At 44.2% G+C, this 18,747-nt stretch overlaps 1 protein-coding gene across 2 annotated transcripts; it reads right to left on the bottom strand.

Annotated features, from left to right (window-relative positions):
• Window positions 1–338: 338 nt before the first annotated feature.
• acin1a (apoptotic chromatin condensation inducer 1a) lies at window positions 339–17,722 on the bottom strand. 2 transcript variants are annotated; one of them, XM_079349225.1, is made up of 18 exons: window positions 17,517–17,722; window positions 15,161–15,226; window positions 14,866–14,977; window positions 14,718–14,773; window positions 11,638–14,520; window positions 10,558–10,704; window positions 10,247–10,332; window positions 6,822–6,879; window positions 4,880–4,919; window positions 4,062–4,204; window positions 3,779–3,922; window positions 3,457–3,652; window positions 3,045–3,190; window positions 2,761–2,868; window positions 2,552–2,659; window positions 2,165–2,465; window positions 1,796–1,896; window positions 339–1,679 (listed from the first exon to the last, which is right to left on the bottom strand). In XM_079349225.1, exons 1-18 carry the CDS (start codon window positions 17,652–17,654, stop codon window positions 1,347–1,349), a joined length of 5,166 nt encoding a protein of 1,721 aa, XP_079205351.1. In that variant the 5' UTR covers window positions 17,655–17,722; the 3' UTR covers window positions 339–1,346. The 2 variants fall into 2 exon arrangements, with proteins under 2 accessions (XP_079205351.1, XP_079205352.1); XM_079349226.1 differs by having other exon boundaries at window positions 4,062–4,186.
• Window positions 17,723–18,747: the final 1,025 nt, after the last annotated feature.

Raw genomic sequence — 18,747 nt, 5'->3', positions numbered from 1 at the left:
GAACGTACTGTCTGTTTTCTGATCATTGTATGAAATGAATCATTGTGATTGTTCAGTGTTTTGTGCTGTCGCTGCAGATCAGGTCTGGATGCTGACAACGGAGACAGCTGCCTGGAGGAACAGGATGAAGACTTCAACACGATGACATGGCCTTCAAATTCCTCTGATCTTAATTCAATGGAGCATCTGTTAAATGTGCTGGACAACCAGTGTGATCCATAGAGGCTCCACTTCTCAATTACAAGAACTTCACTGATCTGCTGGAGCCAGAACTATCAGCACGATGCAGCCCCCTCGAGGGAAAACGACAGGAAAAAAAAAGAAGAAATAAGCCACAATAATTTCAAATTTCCATTTTTATTTTTTGTACATTCACCACTGATAGGCGTACTCAAAGAAAAAATTAAAACAAAAACAGAAACAAACCTTGGTACTAAAATGATAAAATAATGATTAAAAAAACAATATTAAAACCATTGTTGAGAAACTCTCAGAGCAACCTCCTCTCTTCGGCCTGTACTGACACTACAGCAGGGTAAGGGAACAGAAGGAAGAGGAGGAGCGAGGAAGAAGAGAATCAATGATAAGGACATAATTCTAACTTGGGTCACGTGTGACAAAGATTCTCCCCCTCAGAGAATCGTCCCATATCTTGATTATAATGAGACGGAGGAACACTGCATTGCCTTGGTAGTAATTCCATACCTGTCCAAAAATACACCAGAGCTGCCTCGTTTCAAGACTTGAGTAATCTTTTACGTCTGTACAAAAAGCCAATCAAGCCTTTCAAATATTTTTAGACCCCCCCCCCCCCCCTCCCCCCCCCCCGCGCGCGCAGAGGCCAGAGTTTTCTCTTTAGGCAGAACTGGTAAAAAGAGCCTTGGACTACAAGCAGCGACGAAAGGAATCCTCATCCGAACAGAGAGCTGTTATATGCTGAGGCCACGACAATCGATGCAAATTATAATTGGCACCTACACTTTGGGGAAAATGGGGAAGATTGGGGAAGATTATTAAAAATTACCCAGTGTGCCATACTGCTATGCCGTCAAGACAAAAACCAAGAGGAGAAAAAAATAAAAATAAAAAGAGGCAAACGTAAAAAAATAGCAAACCTCGACATAAGCAAAACATACAGCACTCTGGGAAACAACACTGCAAAGAATCATGGTCCCCTTCAAGCAAGACTGTGTGGGTGGAGATGTGCTTTAAAAAAGGTGACAATTTGAGAGATGGCGATGACATCAGTTGGTCCTCTGTTGGGTCTTAGTTGTAACAAAGTACATGTAGTGAAAGGCAAATGCAAGAGGTTGGTCTCTGAGACAGTTCCATCTGCTGACCGGCCGTTAACGCCGCCTTTCTCGCGGGTCACTGCGGCTGCGTGAGCGTCGGCCCCCACCTGTCCCGCTACCCCCGGGCCTACGATAGCCATCCCTGCGTTTGTCGTTTTCCCTCTCCCTCTCTCTGTCCCTGTCTCTACCTCGGTCTCTGTCCCTCTCTCTGTCCCTGTCCTTGTCTTTCTCACCCTCACTGCGCTCTCCTGCTGTACCAGCTGCAGGCTTCACCCTCTCCTTGCGTTGCTCCTCCTCCTTCTTTTTTCCCTCCTCCTCTTCCTGCTCTTTCCATCGTTTCTGGCGCTCCTTAATCCGTTCTGCTCTCGCAGCTTCCCGTTGAACAAACTAAAATGAAGAGGATACACAGAAACAGTGGATGAAGATCTCTCATTGGGTCAAAAGCAACGCTTTGAAAGTAAAAGTACAAAGTAATAAAGACTCAAATCTGGTCTGTGTCTCACCTGCTCGTCTGTTAGTGGAAGCCAGTATATGCAAGGAGCCGCTTTAGTTTTGCGGAATAGATCGTCGAGCAGCTTTGCAGGAGGATCCTCAGCAGTTTTCTCTGTAAATGATACAAACAACTTTAGGGCTACAGTGATTACTAACCTTTATTGTTGTGTTATCCTGTAATGATTTTTCAAAAAGGCCTTTTGTACTCTCCAAAAGCCTAAGTTTACTTTTGAGAATGTTATGTCAAAGAGTCCAAAAAACTAAAACATTCATTTTTTGATTAAGAATTTGTTTTTTCTTCTCTCATTCAGACTAAAAAAGGTGGGAAATTTAATGTTCCCTTTATTTAAATAGTCTAAATCTGGTGTAATGTATCTAACCTTTCTTCTCAGTCTTCTTCTCCTTGCTCTTTCCCCTCTCCTTGCGTCGTCTCTCTCTGGAGCGCGACCTCCTGGCACCTCCCTCCTTCTCCTCTCCAGGTTTTCCAAACTCTTTGACTTTGTCCCGGTCCCACTCCCGCTCTGCTCGGGCCTTCTCTCTGCGCTCCATCTCACGCTCGCGCTCCGCCCACTGGTCTCGGTCAGGGAGCAGAGAAGGCAGGCCTGAGGTTCGCCCACGGCCAGAAGCGGGCCCTTGATCCTCTGCTCCTGGTCTGTTGGCCAAGCCTTTGTGGAAGTCCAGCTACAAAGCGGAGATATTCTCAGACTACAGATGGCTGAGGATTGTGTGTGTAAGACGACAACAGAAGGATAACAATCAGGTCTTACCTCATCCTGCTGGCAGAAGTCGACACTCAGGACTTTGGGGTTGCTCTGAGGCCATTTCACTCCATGAAGAGCTGCCCGTGTAGCAACTGCCTCGTCGGAGCTGCAGTACTGAACACAGAACAAAGCTCATTCAGACAGAGAAACCAAAAGCAGTCTGCTTCAAGGCTTAAAAATGTTCTTTCAATGAAACATTGCTTAAAATGACTCACAGTGACGTAGCAGTGAGACTTGATTTTGTCAATCCAGAAGCCCTCCTCCACCAGAGTGCCAGTTCTGCTCAGCAGTTCTTTGAGCTGCCCCAGAGTGAACGGCCTCACCTACACAGAACATTTCAGAGCAATATTAGAGTTGGCGAAAAAAAACGACAATCTCTTTAATAAGTTGTTGAAAAGGTCGGTGGAAGAAAGAAAAACACGAGGGTTGATGGAAGTCGGTAAAAAAAAAAAAGAAGATGAGTTGAGTTTGTGGTGAAAATGGAGAAGAGGCCTCTCACCAGGTTGCTGATATGGACGATGCTGGAGACTTTGCCTCGGGGGGGAGAGGGCTGACGTGTCGTGCGGACGGGGTCATCAATTGTGATGGAAACTCCAGTTTTCTGCTGGCTGATGGAGCGACGAATCAGGGTGTCGCCAGGGGTCACTGAGATGAACGAGAAACAGTCATTAAAGTCTTTCTGCTGAACACCGTGTTGAACCCTTTAGGTTTTTAACATTTCTGTCCTCAAATGACAAAAATCAGGTGCCAATGGTATTGATGAAAGTGGTTTTAAATTTAACATTCACTATTGAATGCAGATCATGGTTTAAAACTTGAAGACGATTGCAAAGTCTAAGGTGCATTAATTCCTAGTTCAGCTTGATGAGTGAATTAAACTGAAAGCAAGAATCTTGTCTTGGATCCGTTACCAGTGTTGATTTCTACATCATGGCTGGTACGTGATGGAGAAGAGGCTTCCAAGGCTCCAGAAAAGGAGGTGTCCATCTTCTCTTCCTGCTCCCTCTTCTTCTCTTCATCGCCCTGCACGTCGTCCTCCTCCATCTCCTCACATCTGCTCCTCTTCGCCTCTTTCTGTCCGTTCTCCTGGCTCTCCGAGTGGACCACCTGCAACAGAAGGAAGGCAACAACACGAACAACCCCGGATTAATGAGACTTTCTCCGAACACTTCCCAGTAAACACAGCTGCTGACCTGTCCTTGGTGTGAAACACATAAAGAGCTGTAGACACACCTGTGTGACGGTGCGTCGGATCTGAAGGTCCTGGTCAGAGCGATCCCTCTCTTCATCTTCAGCCCCGGATAGGACAGCCTCCTCTGGGTGCAGTTCCACCACTGCCTCCTGGCCGAGACACGGCCGAATGTCTGGGATCAGAGACTGGCAGCAGAAAGCACAGATGCAAAAGATGAGCAGCCTGCTGCCTCTCAGCACAGCAGACGGAGACCGTGCATCTGCTACACACAGTTCTCCAAGTATAGAAACAGAAAGCCACATCAGTCATTAATTCTGAAAATACCTTGAGTGAATCTGTGGTGATGCTGATTGAAGGTTTCTTGGCGGTGACCGCTGTGCTGGAGCCCCACCTCCTCTTACGACCGGCTGCCGTCCCTGACTCCTGATCGCCTTCTGCCCCTCCAGCACCTGGGGACGATTTACTGCCTGTTTAGACCAAAAAGAAAACTGAAGCATTGGCATACACTGTATTTTGCACAGGTTTTGTGATGCAAATGAAACATCCAAAGTATTCAGAGTACATAAAACATAAATGATCCTACAAGCCACATTATTTTGATGTATTCATGTTAAAATTCTCCCGGACTGAAAACACTATGAACCCTTTAAACTCTGCAACAGAGGATTCAGCAGTGCATACACTAATATGATCTATTCAGAGGAAGGAAATACACCTTAACAAATCTAAGAATTTCAATTGGTTCATGAGTTAAAGAAATACAAACATGAAGGCTTTGCTGAACAAACTCACAAAACATAATGATCCAGAATAACTGAACATCCTCAAAGACGTCCTCCAGGGCTTCCTCTTATCAACATCTGTACAACTGTTATCAAACTAAGATATAACATGGCTGCCCTCCACTGTCCACATGTCCACCCTCCTCTCAGACCTCAAGTTATTCATGTGAAGCCTTCAATGTATGGACAGTGTAATAAATGTGGGACGTATTAGCTGCTAGCTGCAAACTGTGTGGGCTGTTGCTATTATTGTTTTTATTTCAGAGGTCTCATGGCAACCTGCAGTAATAAAAGCAGAACAATATAATGATGTGAATAAACCACGTGGTTCACTTTGAAGAGTAATGAGAGTACACTTACAGCTGAGAGAGATCTTACGCGCTGAGAAGGCCTTCGGCGTCTGAAACACAAGAAGATAAAAACAACCCAACAGACATGGGAGAGGTGAGAGGCAGACACGGTGGGTGGACACAAATGGTCAAAGACAGGCTGGAGGGCTGGTTGAACAATAACAGCGTGTAAGTAGGGACTGAGCGGCTGAATGATTGTTTATTCTAGTCTAATAACCGAGCTGTGTACTGGACTAATACTGATGTAGATAACACATATTTACCCCGAAAGATTCATTATAATAACTTACTGCAGTTCAAATTCCACACTAACATTTAGTTATTTGAAAACTCTGTGTTGGAATCGTAACATAACCCAAATAAGCTTCATGGCGGTGAAAATCAACTAAGCTTATGAAACAGAACTAATAGGATTTAACTGCAGTAGCCACAAATACGATCAAATATTTTTGGAAAGCTGCTTCATGAGTGTCTAATTGGAAACTTAGCATTTTACTGCATGAAAAATAACATTGAGTAAACATCTACTTATTCCCTGGTACCACTGACACCTGATCCTTACTGGTTTGGAAATGGCCCAATCACGACTGCATGTATGTATCTAGGCAACAAGGGTCCAATCAAAGGTGGCTGAGAAGTTTGGATGGAAATCTGAGTGCTTGCTTGCTGGCTGGCAGGACGTTTTTTTCAAGAGTTCATTGGGGTAGGGGCTTTTAAAATTCTTTGCGCCACAGTCGTTCTCCTCAGTAGTTTTGGCATTAGTCCGTTCAAAACGTTGGAGGCTTTTATAGTGCCAGAACAAAACAAGTCCAATGAGCTGGAAGCCAAATGTTCATTGTTGACAAAAGTCCCCGAGCGACATAAAATCCTGAACTTTGATTTCTGTTGTCTTTAAGAAGCAATATGTTCAAAACAAAAGTCACTTGGTGGCAAAAATCTGGCAATGGCTGTTAAACGATAAATCCTTCTACAGCTCCGATACAGATCTCTGGTCCATTCAGTCCAGATGAAAGAATTGACTCTTCATTCAGTGTCCAATGATAGTATTTGTTTTGGAGAACATGGAGTCCATTTCCAAATGATTAGAAAAATCCCAAACGTCCCTTGTCATGCACGTTCACCAACCACATTATGTGCCGTGTCCGTAGTACCCCACGTTTCTGTGTGAAGGGTCAAAATGTCTCAAAGGTGAAACAGGGTGGGAAAAATCTGGTATTGAGAGTTAAGTAACAGCTTTGGCTTGATGTCCTTGGTTGTCTCTTTTCCACATGGATTTTAAGAGCACAAGGTCAGATTAGTGGTTAAAAGGCTAAGGAAGGTCAGGCACATTGACTAGCCAAACCCCTCTTTGAATCTGCAAGTCCAATCAAGAGCTCTTGTAAGCCATGTCCATGAAAATGAGGCAGCCATTGTTGCCAGGGGTGTCCCTCTGCAGTGCAGCCCTGGGGGCTTATCTGTGGTCAACCCCGGATGCTTGGGGGCAATGGAACAGGTGCAGCAGTAGTAGCAGTAGTGGTAGTAGTAGTAGTAGTAGAAGTAGTAGTAGTGGCAGAGGTAGTACGCAGGTACCAAAAGGGGCAATGGAAGAGGCATGAGCACCTTTACAACAAAGCAATCATTTGGGGTTTAAACATCAGCCACAGTGAGAAAACACCCTTGGTCAGTGCCAACAAAGTTCTAACAAAAAACACTTTAAAAATGATGTCCTATACATTTTCTTCCACTTTTGAAAAGGGCTAAGTCGTCAAGTTGGAGTATTTTTAGATTAAAAAAAAAAAAAAAGAGATCTCCAACAAGAGTAAAGACATTATGCAATAACCAATACTGTATCACAACAAAGTTAACAAAGCTATACACAATTATAAATGCTCAAGTGGATCTGATAATCTAAGTTGTGAGAGACAAACAGCTTTGAGGACCAAGAAGAATCAAGGTGTCTTCCAACTACTTACCTCCTCGCCGGTCTCTGGAAGCTTCTCTGGCTCTGCCATGGCAGTCTCCTGCTCCTCCCTGTGTAGGAACACATTTAAACATGCATGTTCATAGAGTTCCTTGAGTTATGGATCACAGATTAAAATGTGATAATCACTTAAAATAAAAGTTACATTTCTAAATTAAAATACATTAAAATGTGAATGCCTCCTCATTTTCGGAGGAAAAAGGGCCATAATGCAAAAAACACTGATCTGTTCCTTTAGATGTCTAAATATCAAATAAGTCCATATAAACGTCCGCTGATTATACTCCTCCACTCAGATACACAACGACATGTCGATGCTAAAATAACTGCAGCATTGTGATGAATCTCACAATATTGACAAAAGCAACTTCATTCATTTATATATCGCTCATAAATGTCCAAAAGGGGGGTGAAGATCTGAACCGATGGTTCAGAGCAGAGCCACCGCAGTCCTTCAGACCCGCAGAGTCCAAACCAGACTGTCGCGTTTTCACCGCTACACACCTGCCAGATGAGCGCGCGCGCCTCACATTCTAATGTCATCCGTGCGCTCGTGAGCACGTCTTCTCATTAACTTCAAACGCAGCATGCAGGCTGCCGCTGCTAAAATGACTGCGACGCAACGAGCCAGCTCTCTCCCCTCCTCCTACCTTCCTCTCACCAGAGACTGCTCCTCTCTGAACGCTTTCATGTCCGCGCCGGCTGTCAAACAAACCCCCGCCTGCTGTCGAGCTGAGCCGCTGAATGAAAACCACAGGCCGGCAACGACAGCTAGAGCCATCGACGGAGCTCAGCCATGTTGTACAGAAATGAGAAGAAAAAAAAAAAGATCCGTGTATGGAGAGGACCCACATCTTCACAGCCACACCGGCTTCAGGGCAGCCTCATCAATTGCCTGATGAGAAATTCAACCCCCATCATCTCTGAGGACTTCTTTTTATCATCGCTTTGTAAAGCATGATTACTTTGGTTGGAAATAATCGAGTAAGACCAAATATTGACTAGTAATAACGGCCACAAAACAAAGATGTGGACACAATTCAGTGTAATACTGTGATGTCTGGCGACAGGGCTTGACAATGAAGCCAGGACTTCTTTTCATTTTTGAATAGTCCTGATAAGACAAGTTGTTCTGATGCATGTTTTTAATTTTAATTTAATTTGTCACATTTACTTGTAACAAGTACATTGTTGGCAAATTTTCCAAAGAACAGGGAAAAGGCGTTTTGTGTTTTTGCACTTTATCGACTAATAAAGTGCAAAAAGTAAAGTATAAAAAAAATGACCACATTAATTTTAAACTGGTGAAGTAATGTTGTGGCTGCTACCCGTGTTACAGTGCACCTGCTTTCCTGATATTTGATTCTTTAAGAAACACAGAATACCATGATGATAGAAAGGAAACGTGCAAAAGCTCTGACACTAAAGCCATCTTAAAATTTTTAGGACAGGCCTCACTTCATATGCACCTCACAGTGGGAGACTATCCCAGTTTGACGGGTCTCTCAGGAGCCAGAACACGGCGGATGCAGAGTTGGCAAACGAAGCAACAGAGTTGACACGATGATAACAGTGTGTGCCATTATATCAATGTTACACGTGTTTTCACTGTATGAACAAGTGAGTGCTAATGAACACACATTGAAGCAGAAACTGGAAAAAGGCATCTTCACTATGTGCTCAACAATCACACCAGTCATCAGCGGTCGCCTGATCACACCTGCAAGCATGTGGGGAATTGTCTTCAATAGCTCCTGTTGCGTTCACATATATGCTCATCCCAGCTTCATTCAGAAAGTTTACGATGGATCTCAACAGGCAGAAACATTTTCAGTAAAGTTCAAGGTGAAATATTCAGCTGTCTGCGTCCACACATGCAGCTCAAACATATTGTTTGTGTGTGAACGCATTAAGAAGTGTCTTTTTGGGACACTGACAGCCTAACAGCTAGTGTGCGTGCCTCATGTGGGGACTGGCTCTCGTCCTCCGAGCAGGGAACTTGGGTCTGACTCCAACCCGTGACTCCTTTCCCACATGTCATTGCCCACTCTGTCCCTGATTTCTGACTTTAAAAAAAAAAAGAAGTGTATTTTTATAGTTCAAAGCTTTTCTCTCTTAAAGATAGTTCATGTTTAAGTGGCTGCTTAAAAACAATTTAATATCCAAAGATTTATCGAATTACACAACATTTTCTCTCCTCACAGAATAAAAATATGGATGTTCTTTAAGGTATCAAATCGCCACAGAGAAAATAAAAAGACAGGCTCCCTTAGCTAGAACAAACTACAAAGAACAGATTTTGTATTTAATAACACTGATAAAAAAGGTTGCCCATTTCCCTCATTATAGACAGGAAACAAGTTTTATACGTGTATTGATAGATTTGCTCTTCGTACGAGTCGATTGAGGAAGTCTGCAAGCGTCATAAAATGCTGTCCAATCAGAAGCAGGCTAGCCAAGATGAGCGCACACAAACCCCGTTTCCACCCAGCGCTTCAGTTTGGTTCGTCCCGGTACGTCACACATTTTGTAGAGTTTCCAAAGACTGAAGCCGCAAAGATCCCCAAATAACCGACCAGTACCGACCTACTTTTTGGGACCCTTCTGTGGGGTGCCAAATATATCGATCCGTCCCTAAAAGGTGGAGCTAAACACTGCAGTCCGCTGATTGGTTGAAAGAATTGTCACTCTCTTTGTTACAGCGGTAAACACAAACGCGCCATGTTGAAATACAACCGACTGTTTATTCGTCTGTTTTTCTCCTCGCGGCACACAGCCTTCTCTGAAACAAAGCTGATTGTGTTTTGTAATAAAGAGTCGCATGACAAAGTAGATGAGCTGCTGGATGTCTTCCATCATTGGTTTTGTGTGCGTCTCGTTTTTCTTCTTTGTTGACTGTATCAGCAGGGTACATGATGTCGCGCTGTTATGATGTCACACTATTACAGAACTGACGCGGTTGTTGGCATCCGGCTCACCCGCCGCCTTTTCTGGCTGTGTAAACAGGATCACGCTTTACTGAACCGAACCATAGCAAACTGCAGTGAACCAAAGCGGACTGCTGTGTGGAAACTGAACTAAATGCTCTTAAAACAAGGGGGGAAAAAACTACTGAAACTTACCCCATACCTTTTCTAAAAAAAAAAAAAAAAACTACAATGGGCTGTCAGAACCGAACCAAAAACAGCGAAAAAACATATTGAATTGTTGGCTGACTGTAATGTGGTGTCACTAGCAACTACTGCCATGAGAAATGGTTGACGACTCTTTTGTCTACACAGCAGATGTCAAACAGAGAGTGACAGTAAGCAGGCAGGCTGCAGGCTGAAGTTCTGTAACGATACAGATTTCTTCAGCACACAAACAGACAGACGACGTTCAGGACATGTTTTATAAATTCATGACATCAGTGCAAACCTGTGTTTGTCCTTTTCCTCCTCTCCTTTGCTGTCCTTCCTCTTCCTCTGGGTGTCATCGCTTGTTAGTGCTTCAGTGAACGGCTTCTGGGAATTTAAAAGGCAAGGGAGTTGAAGTAAAAAAACAAAACAAAAAAAACAACTGCATGTAACAAGTGTTTGAGTAGTTGTGGTAATCCCAGCATAGAGAAAATAAACTTCAAAAAGAAATCAGGAGATCTTAAGAAACTTAATGAAATGTAAATTGTAGGTAAGATGGGTTAACGCACTGTGACAAAGACGCTGTTAAAAAACAACCCAAGTGCAACTGACCTTGGCTTGTCTGTCTCCATCAGCAGTGGTGTCACTCTTCTTGGCAGATTTCTGTGGGGATGCTCCTGGAGCCTCCTGTAAATCCTTATTCTGAGCCTCTATAGACACCCTGTGCTGTGGAGAGGATTCTCTTTTAGGTTTCCCCTCCTAAAAAAAGACAAAGAAGCAATATTACATGCACTGAAATAGACTGGCTTACATTTACACGTGTACATCTGCTGTGTGTACCTTTTCCTATAAACCACTTCACACATGCCTGGTTCTATCACATTGGGGATTTTTGTTTAAATGGCACCAACATGTAAACAAGAGACACATCTGCCTTTTCACTCAACCTCTCAGCATGGGGTCATTCCATGCTCCCCTCCTCACCATCTCACACTGAAATCAATGACATTTGCTAGGCCAACACCAATTTTCATTTTTTAAATCCTTGCGAAAATGTCGATGGGTATTGTCATTTTCAGAACTACAAAGCACAAAGCCACCGAGTAAAGGCGTCCTAAAAACGCCAGTCCATTGTTTGGGCGACACAACGGGGGTACTGTATCTCAGGAACTATACCACCTACAGAGCTAAAATGTTGCATATGTCCATTTCAGCCAAGTACCAACTTGTATAAAATCTGAGATGGTGAGGTGGAGCAGATTTCTAACATTGGACCACTATAATCTCTCTGCTTTTCTTTATAAACTGTATTCTACAGTTAAAAATGTACATAACACATCATACTCAATATGATGTGCAAAGCACGTCAACATGTACTCAATGACTTTCCTCTCGTCCTTTTGGCCTCTCGCTGATATCTATAATAAATAGATAACAGAGGATGTTACACTTCTTAACACATTGGCAACGTAACCTTTGAACCCCGGCATCGTCAAACCTCTTTCAGGCCTCAACATGAGTTTATTCCTGATGAATGAAGCAGGCTGCAGTGAAAGGAACCTTCTAGATTAACGCCATGTGATTGACTTGAACCAAATACTGTTGAAAAAGTCTGGCTCGTTTTTTTAATGGGTGAGAATCACACCTGGACTTTGAGTGTCAGAAAAAGAGGTTTTCTTTTTAACCACTTACCTTTCTATCTCTTGAGACGGGGGTTTTCTCTTGAGAAGATGTGGACGAGCTCGACGATCGAGATGATGATGACCCAGAGTCTGATTCTGAGGAAGAGGAATCATTTGACGAGGAGCGCCGTCTTGCCTTTTTGTCTACCTTCTTTGCATCTCTACCTCTGCCATGAGAGTCTTCCGCTGGGCTTGCAGGACCCTTTCCATCTACTCCTTTTTCTTTTTGGGTGGATACTGTATCTGCTTGTTTCTTGTTCCCCGCATCTGCTTTGTCCTCCAACACGGGGCTTGTTGCCACTTCTTTTTCAGGATCCTGGACAAGTTTGGTACCGACTGTGGTCTCCTTGTCAGGCTGGGTCTCCACAGATCCCTCCGATTGTGTCTGCATCTGTCGATCCTCATGCTCAGTGGAGGGCTTGTGTCCTTCTTGCTGTGGCTCTACAACATTAGCGGAGGCGGGGGAGGACCAAAGCTGGGGGGTATCAGAGAAGTTACGCGGCCGCTTGATGAAAATGGATGCAGAGGAAGGTTGGGGCTGAACTGGAGACTCCCTTAAGAACCGAAACTTCTTGAACGAGGACTGAGGCGACAAGGGAGTTGCTGACATGGGTGCACCAGAGTCTGCTGCTTCGCTCCTGGACACAGGAGCACGGACATCTTCCTGCTCTGCTGCCTCTGTTGACGCCTTTCTACTCGGTCCTGTGGAGAGGGGGGGAGCAGTGGATGTGAGACCAATCTCACGACCACGTTTGAATGGAGGGAGATGACTCTCCCTCTCCTTTTCAGCCATCCTAGATCGCTCTCTCTCCTGCTCCAGAGCCCTCTCCTGCTCCTCCTTTTCTTTCTGAATGGCTTTCTCCTTCTCTAACCTTTCGTGTTCGAGGGCTCTCTCCTTCTCTTGCTCCTTCCTTTCCTTCTCCAGTGCCCTCTCCCTTTCAAGTTTCTCCTGTTCTAAGGCTTTTTCCCTCTCCAGCTTGTCTTTCCTTTCCTCCTCAGCTCTTTCCCTCTCCATCCTCTCCTTTTCTAAAGCTGCCTGCCTCTCCTTTTCCAGAGCTGCTTCCATCTCCATCCTCTCTTTTTCCAGAGCTGCCAGCCTCTCTCGCTCCAAGGTCTTCTCCCTCTCTATCCTTTCTTGCTCCATTGCTTTCTGTCTTTCTTTCTCCTTCCTCTCGAGCTCTAACCTCTGCTGTTCTAGCGCTCTCTCCCTCTCCAACCTTTCTTGCTCCAGAGCTTTTTCTCGTTCTACTCTCTCTCGTTCCAGGGCTTCCTCCTGTTTGATCCTTTCTTGCTCTAAAGCTCTCTCCCTCTCGATTCTTTCTAGCTCGACAGCTTTTTCTCTCTCAATCCTCTCTCGCTCTAAAGCTTTCTCTCTCTCTAGTCTCTCTCGCTCTAAAGCTTTCTCCCTCTCTAACCTTTCCCTTTCCAAACGTTCCTGTTCCAAAGCCTTTTCCCTCTCGATCCTCTCAGCAGCTAGAGCTTTTTCCTTCTCTAACCTCTCTTGCTCAAGAGCCCGTTCTCTCTCCTTCCTTTCCTGCTCCAAAGCCTTGGCCCTTTCTAGCTCCATTAATCTCTCCCGCTCCTCTTTTTCTCTCTGCAGGCGCTCTTGCTCCAGGACCCTCTGCCTTTCAAGCTCTCTCTGTCTCTCAAGCTCCAGGGCCCTCTGCCTCTCGAGCTCCTTCTGCCTCTCGAGCTCCTTCTGCCTCTCAAGCTCCCGGGCTCGCTCTCGCTCTTCCCTCTCTTTAGCCAAAGCTAGTTCCCTTTCCTGCCTCTCTCGTTCTTGAGCGAGCTCCCTCTCCCGCTGCAAAGCCCTTTCCCGTTCTTCTCTTTCCAGGGCCTGCTGTCGCTCTATTCTCTCTTTTTCCAAAGCTCTCTCTCTTTCCTCTCTCTCCTGGGCAAGAGCTCTTTGGCGCTCTTCCTCCATTGCTCGTTCCTGCTCAAGTTTTCTCTGTCTCTCCAGCTCGAGGGCCTTTTCTCTTTCTATCTCAGAGTCCCTCTCTCTGTCCCTCTCTTCTGTTGCAGTGGCTTTTAGTACACTCACAGGTACTTGAATGTGGGCCGGATGTGCTCCTAATACACCCTGGTTGGCGCCGGGAATCATGGGAAATGGAGGCACATGGCCTGCGGTGTTAGCTGTGTGAGTGATGGCTGAAACCAGAGCCTCTGGAGGCCCTCTTCCAGGAAATGACGTGGCCATGGGTGAACTACTGTCCTGCCTATCGCCTACCCCAACACCGCCATGCCAACTTGCTCCAGAAAAAGCCCCTTCTGATGCCATCTTTCTGGCCAGAAGGGTCAGCGGGCCGGGCTTGCGCTCGGCATGTCCACTCCTCTGAGGCTCCGGGCTGCTGCTGCGGCTGCCGCTGCTCGAGGAGCCAGAGCTGGAGGAGCTCGGTGAACGTTGAGCCTGGGCTACATCTGGACTAGGGGGGCTCTGCTTCGGGGTGTCAGGTAAGGGAAATGATAACTCTGGAGGCGGGGAGGGAGGAGGCGTTGGCTGGCGGAGTTGAGGGGACAAAAGGGAAGGCATGTGTTGCTGTTGTTGCGGCTGACAGGAAGCTCCAGACCTCTCTCTGCTCGTCGGCGCTCTGGCTGCCTCCCTCATGTTTCTCCTCCGAGCCCCGCTGTCCCAGTCGTCGTCGTCGCCATCCTCGTCTCCGTCCTCGCTGTCCTCGTCTTCGCTGTCCGCAGCGACTTCGTTGGATGAAGACCCCCTCTCTGTCTGCGGCTCGCCACTAGGAACACGCATTGCCACAGAACCGGAAGCAGGAGGAGCGGACACGTCGGCATCCTGGTTCCTGTTAACCTCTCCCTCGTTTCCGGCACCAAACAATCCCTCGCCAGCAGACGGGCCAGGGGGCTTATGCTGCTCTGCCATCGTTGGTGTGACATCCTAAATGAGGACAGAAACAGAGGTGAGACTCAGGTAACGTTTCCATCCATTTGATTGATTTGGCCATCAATTCTTACCAGCATGTTCCTTTCAAATGTGATACATCTTAAGGAACAGAGAATATCCAGACAAAGAAACAGTGTGATGTAAACAATGGAAATGATCACAATAAGTGAGAACAGAAAGTCACTTCTGACCTGGGCTGGAGGGGGACACATCGTGCTGTTGTTAACGTCCGTGTGGTCCTCTTGGTCTGTTTACGAAAGACGAGTCAATAAAATCAACACTGTATTGCATACTAAATGAATTTGTTTAAATGACTTTGTTGCATTGGACATTTCTTACCATTCGTTTCATACGCTTCACGAGCCTCTCTCTCGAGACGCTGCCTCAGGAGCTCCTGTTGTTTAGCCAGGTACTGCTTGATGAAGCTGTTCTGGCTCATTTCCTCACCAATCTAAAAGCAAAAAAAACAAAAACATTACAAATAGGGTGCAAGGCATCAAGGGCCATTTTGCAAATAATCCTTGTACACGTTTGTGAGGATTGCAGATTTACTGCATATTTTGTCATTTTCAGAGGTTGTTATCTTTAAAGAGGCGACACATATTTGAATTGTGTGAATCTTGGAGCCACTTACCTGTGAGTTTGGCTGCAGCCCAATGTGAGCAGTGGAGGTCTTCTGCAGATTCTCCAGCATGAGAGCCTGTTGGTGAAATGAGAGGGTGTGTTAGTGTAAAGTATTAACAGGAAGACGTTCATTCATCCAGACTTGGAAAAGTTGGTATTGGTTCTGTAATGATTTCCACTTTGAGTCCAACGTTTGTATACTTTACTGAGTGTGAGTCCTTTTTTATGTCATCACTTAAAATGTGAAAACATCCTTCAACATTAGAGCATCGGTTAATGATTGCACGTATGTTTTTCTGTATACTCCCATATGGACAAGAGTAAGTGAAACCCTGTGGAGGGTTAGAAGAACATTGCATCTATCATAATATCAAGACACATTACTCCATGAGTCTCTTTAATGGTTTAACCTGCACCACAGTGTGCAGTGATGTGCAGGAAGGCATAAAACATGCGATGATCATTCAAACCTACAGAGAAGTTTGACCATTAAAGGCTGATATAGACACATTGTTAAAGCGCTATTAAAACATCAATCAGTTTAGAGGCATTTGAAAAGTGCAGTAACTGGTTAAAGACGATGTAGCAACATGTTTTATAGCATCATGAAGCAAAACAAAAGTGTCCAGAAATCATGTGTGATTAAAGGGTAACATGACAGATGCATAAAATGGAAAAGCAAATATAAAATCGACTTGATGCCTTAGCCATATTTTCGACCAACTAAAGGTAGTCAAGCAGACTACAGAATAAAAAAAGGATAATCTGACTTTAATGCCTTCAACGACGAAGTACATGAGATTGAATATCAAACGTAAATGTAAACAAATCACAGTCCTGGGATACTTTGGCATTTCAAATGTCCTCTTTCCATACTTTTCTTCTATTTTAAATTTTAAAAAAGATGCTGAGTTTGCTGGCATGCGTTGTTGAGCTTCTAAATACGATGTGCTTTCCAAAGTTTCAGAAAAAAATAATGATGTTGTATCCCTGTGAAAGTTACACAAAAACAAACATGCCACTGATATTTGCAAACATGAACCCATAGTTTGGAAACACAGATCATAGAGTTTTCTCATCATGCCTCTGAAGCCTTGAAAGAAATCCTTAATGGTAAAAGATTTGACAATAGGAGCGCAGGGTCAAAAAAGATTTGATAAAAACATTGCACTCCTGGCAAGCTAGATGGAGTAAGAGTATATATGTCAACCTTTAAGTTACTGTAGGGGTCAGACAGTGAGGCATCACCTATTAACATCTATATGTTATAAATGGTCTCTTTAACAGCAGAGAGGCAGAATGTGTTTGGGACATACTGGAAAACATTTTCATATAGTGGTGAGTTCAAGTTGTAGTGTTGGACTATACAGAAACTTTTCAGTATGTGCTCTGCTTATTGTTTACAACTCATTTCAGATTAAACATTGTTTTGGTTGCAAAAAAAAAAATTAACCTTACATTTGTTGCACATGAGACCTTACGTGATGTCTAATGATGCACTAGAAATTATTTTAATCTCCTATAATCAAGTGTGAACCATCATTTTGTGACCATTTCCCTTGTTGTTCCCTAGTCTTAAATCATAGTCTTGAATCACAGTTTATATTTTTAGCTAATTGTTATTGAGAGCACAGTCTACCAAAGTTAAAATCCCTGTGTGTTAACTGGCCAATAAACCTGATTCATAATTTGTTTTGAGTATATTTATTTATATTTGCTTAAATTTGAGTTTCTGGTAAAATAAGTGACAAAACGTGATCGTAGTGATCATAACTCAGCCCACACACAGTATCTGAGTGTATTTATTGAGCTTGAGGATAATTTATGTTTGAATGTGCAGTCACCTTAGCGCTGTTTAGTTTCTCCAGCCTTAAATGTAATTAAATCATTTGCTATTCCGATGTGGTCATACGTGTGTGAAACTAAGTACTTTAAAAATGAGTACGAATTAACGCAGGAACAAAGTTTCCCGGTAAAAGACATGCACACAAACAGTGCAGGAGGGGGGACACTATCGGTAACACCGTAGAGACTCAGGCCACCGCGTTAGCCGGGGGAGCTAACGTGCTAACAGGACAACATCACCCCGACACACACACTTTCAGGACGGACACCAAGTTTACCGAACTCCCGGTACGGCTGCAGATTACGTGTTTCTGCACATCGAAAACACCGCTCACACACGCTGCGGTGCAAGGACACGCAGTTTCAGCTGGTCGGTGTTCGTTAACCTCGATAACTAGTCCACCGCCGCCGCTCGGCAGTAACGATCCTCAGCCGTCGGCCCTCGAGAGAGCGTCAGCCCGTCTCACCGTGAGCGCGAGCTCGCAGAAAACCGACCTCCGGTACCGCAGAGTCAAACTCACCCCTTTAAGTCTTTTAATGAGCGCATTCTTCTGCCCGCTTTTTGAAAGCCCTCTCTCCTCTAATGCAGCCTTTAAGTCCGCCACTCGAAGGGACTGGAGCGGTCTCCCGTCCAGGGTAACGTCTTCGAGATCCGCCATTTTCCCTTCCTCTAGTCAGATCCCAGCGACGAGCGAGCGACGCCTTCCTCCACGCGCGTCACCGGCGATGACTTCCCCCTCTTCAAATTTCTAATAAAGAACATCTATCATAATGTAAAAGAAATGGCATTAAAGAACATTCACAATCAGTATGATTTGTTTTTAATTTACATACATGACACCACTATCACATTTTAATAATAATAATACAATTTCTATTGATATCGCTCTGCGCAAATTCTGCGCAAACGTGACTTCTTCCACAACACAGCCGCAACCCCTCCCCCCCCACCCCCACCCCCCATTTGTGCCGATCTGAGGTGTTTTATGTTAAAAGAACTTAAAGCATCTGTGTTTAAAACATGATGTTATGTATGTATCCATGCTGAGGAGAAAACTACATAACGCTACATGACGCTCAGAGGAATCTTTTGAAGAAATCTCCTGGAGACAAAGGAGTGCAATAAAATAAAGACAAAAGTCCCCGATATCATAGTCCATAAGTTCATTTGGAAATAAATCGTCAAATAATTCTAAAGTAAAAAAAAAAAATCTCCCAAATGGGTGATCTAGTTTGTTGTATATTAACTGAATATGAAATTATTATGTGTATCATCTCATTTTACACTTGTTATTGAATTATTTCCTTGGGCTACTTAAAATACGTACATTTATGGAGATATCATTTATTTGTGTAGAACTACAGAAACCCAGATTTGGTTGTTTCTCAGGATGAGGCCTTATGTATTTATCAAGTTATCTCAAGATAACAACGCTTGTCCAATAAATGGCCTGAAGTTCCTCAAATTATTTATTTTAATTTGATAATTTTCATTTTCTGTTAAAACAGGAAGCAGTGAGGTGACAACATTCATTTTATTCATTTAATATGATTAGTCAAACTGATGCAGTCATTAGATGCCAGGGGAAAATTGGCTGCTGTCTGAAAAGAGTGAATTTTGACCTGACTTTCAACTTTGATGCATAAATTAATAGGCTACTTGGTTGTTTGATCCATGATAGTTCCACCTCATAATGAGAACATCTGATGATGGTTGACTTGGGCAAATACACTGCAAAAGCCTACAAGATT

The sequence above is a fragment of the Symphodus melops genome (genome assembly GCF_947650265.1).
Source record: "Symphodus melops genome assembly, chromosome: 7".
Classification (NCBI taxonomy): Eukaryota; Metazoa; Chordata; class Actinopteri; order Labriformes; family Labridae; genus Symphodus; species Symphodus melops.
Note: the sequence above shows the minus strand (reverse complement) of the source record. Positions and strands in the feature narration are given on the sequence as shown.

What these genes read in the sequence shown, in the direction of transcription:
- acin1a (XM_079349225.1), bottom strand. Translation starts at nt 17,654, where the DNA reads ATGGCGGATCTCGAAGACGTTACCCTGGACGGGAGACCGCTCCAGTCC. An exon ending in TGAAGCGTATGAAACGAATG is followed by an intron (nt 14,774 to 14,865) that starts GTAAGAAATGTC and finishes TTTCGTAAACAG; the next exon opens with ACCAAGAGGACCACACGGAC. An exon ending in TCGTCCATATCAGCAACCTG is followed by an intron (nt 2,869 to 3,044) that starts GTGAGAGGCCTC and finishes TGTTCTGTGTAG; the next exon opens with GTGAGGCCGTTCACTCTGGG.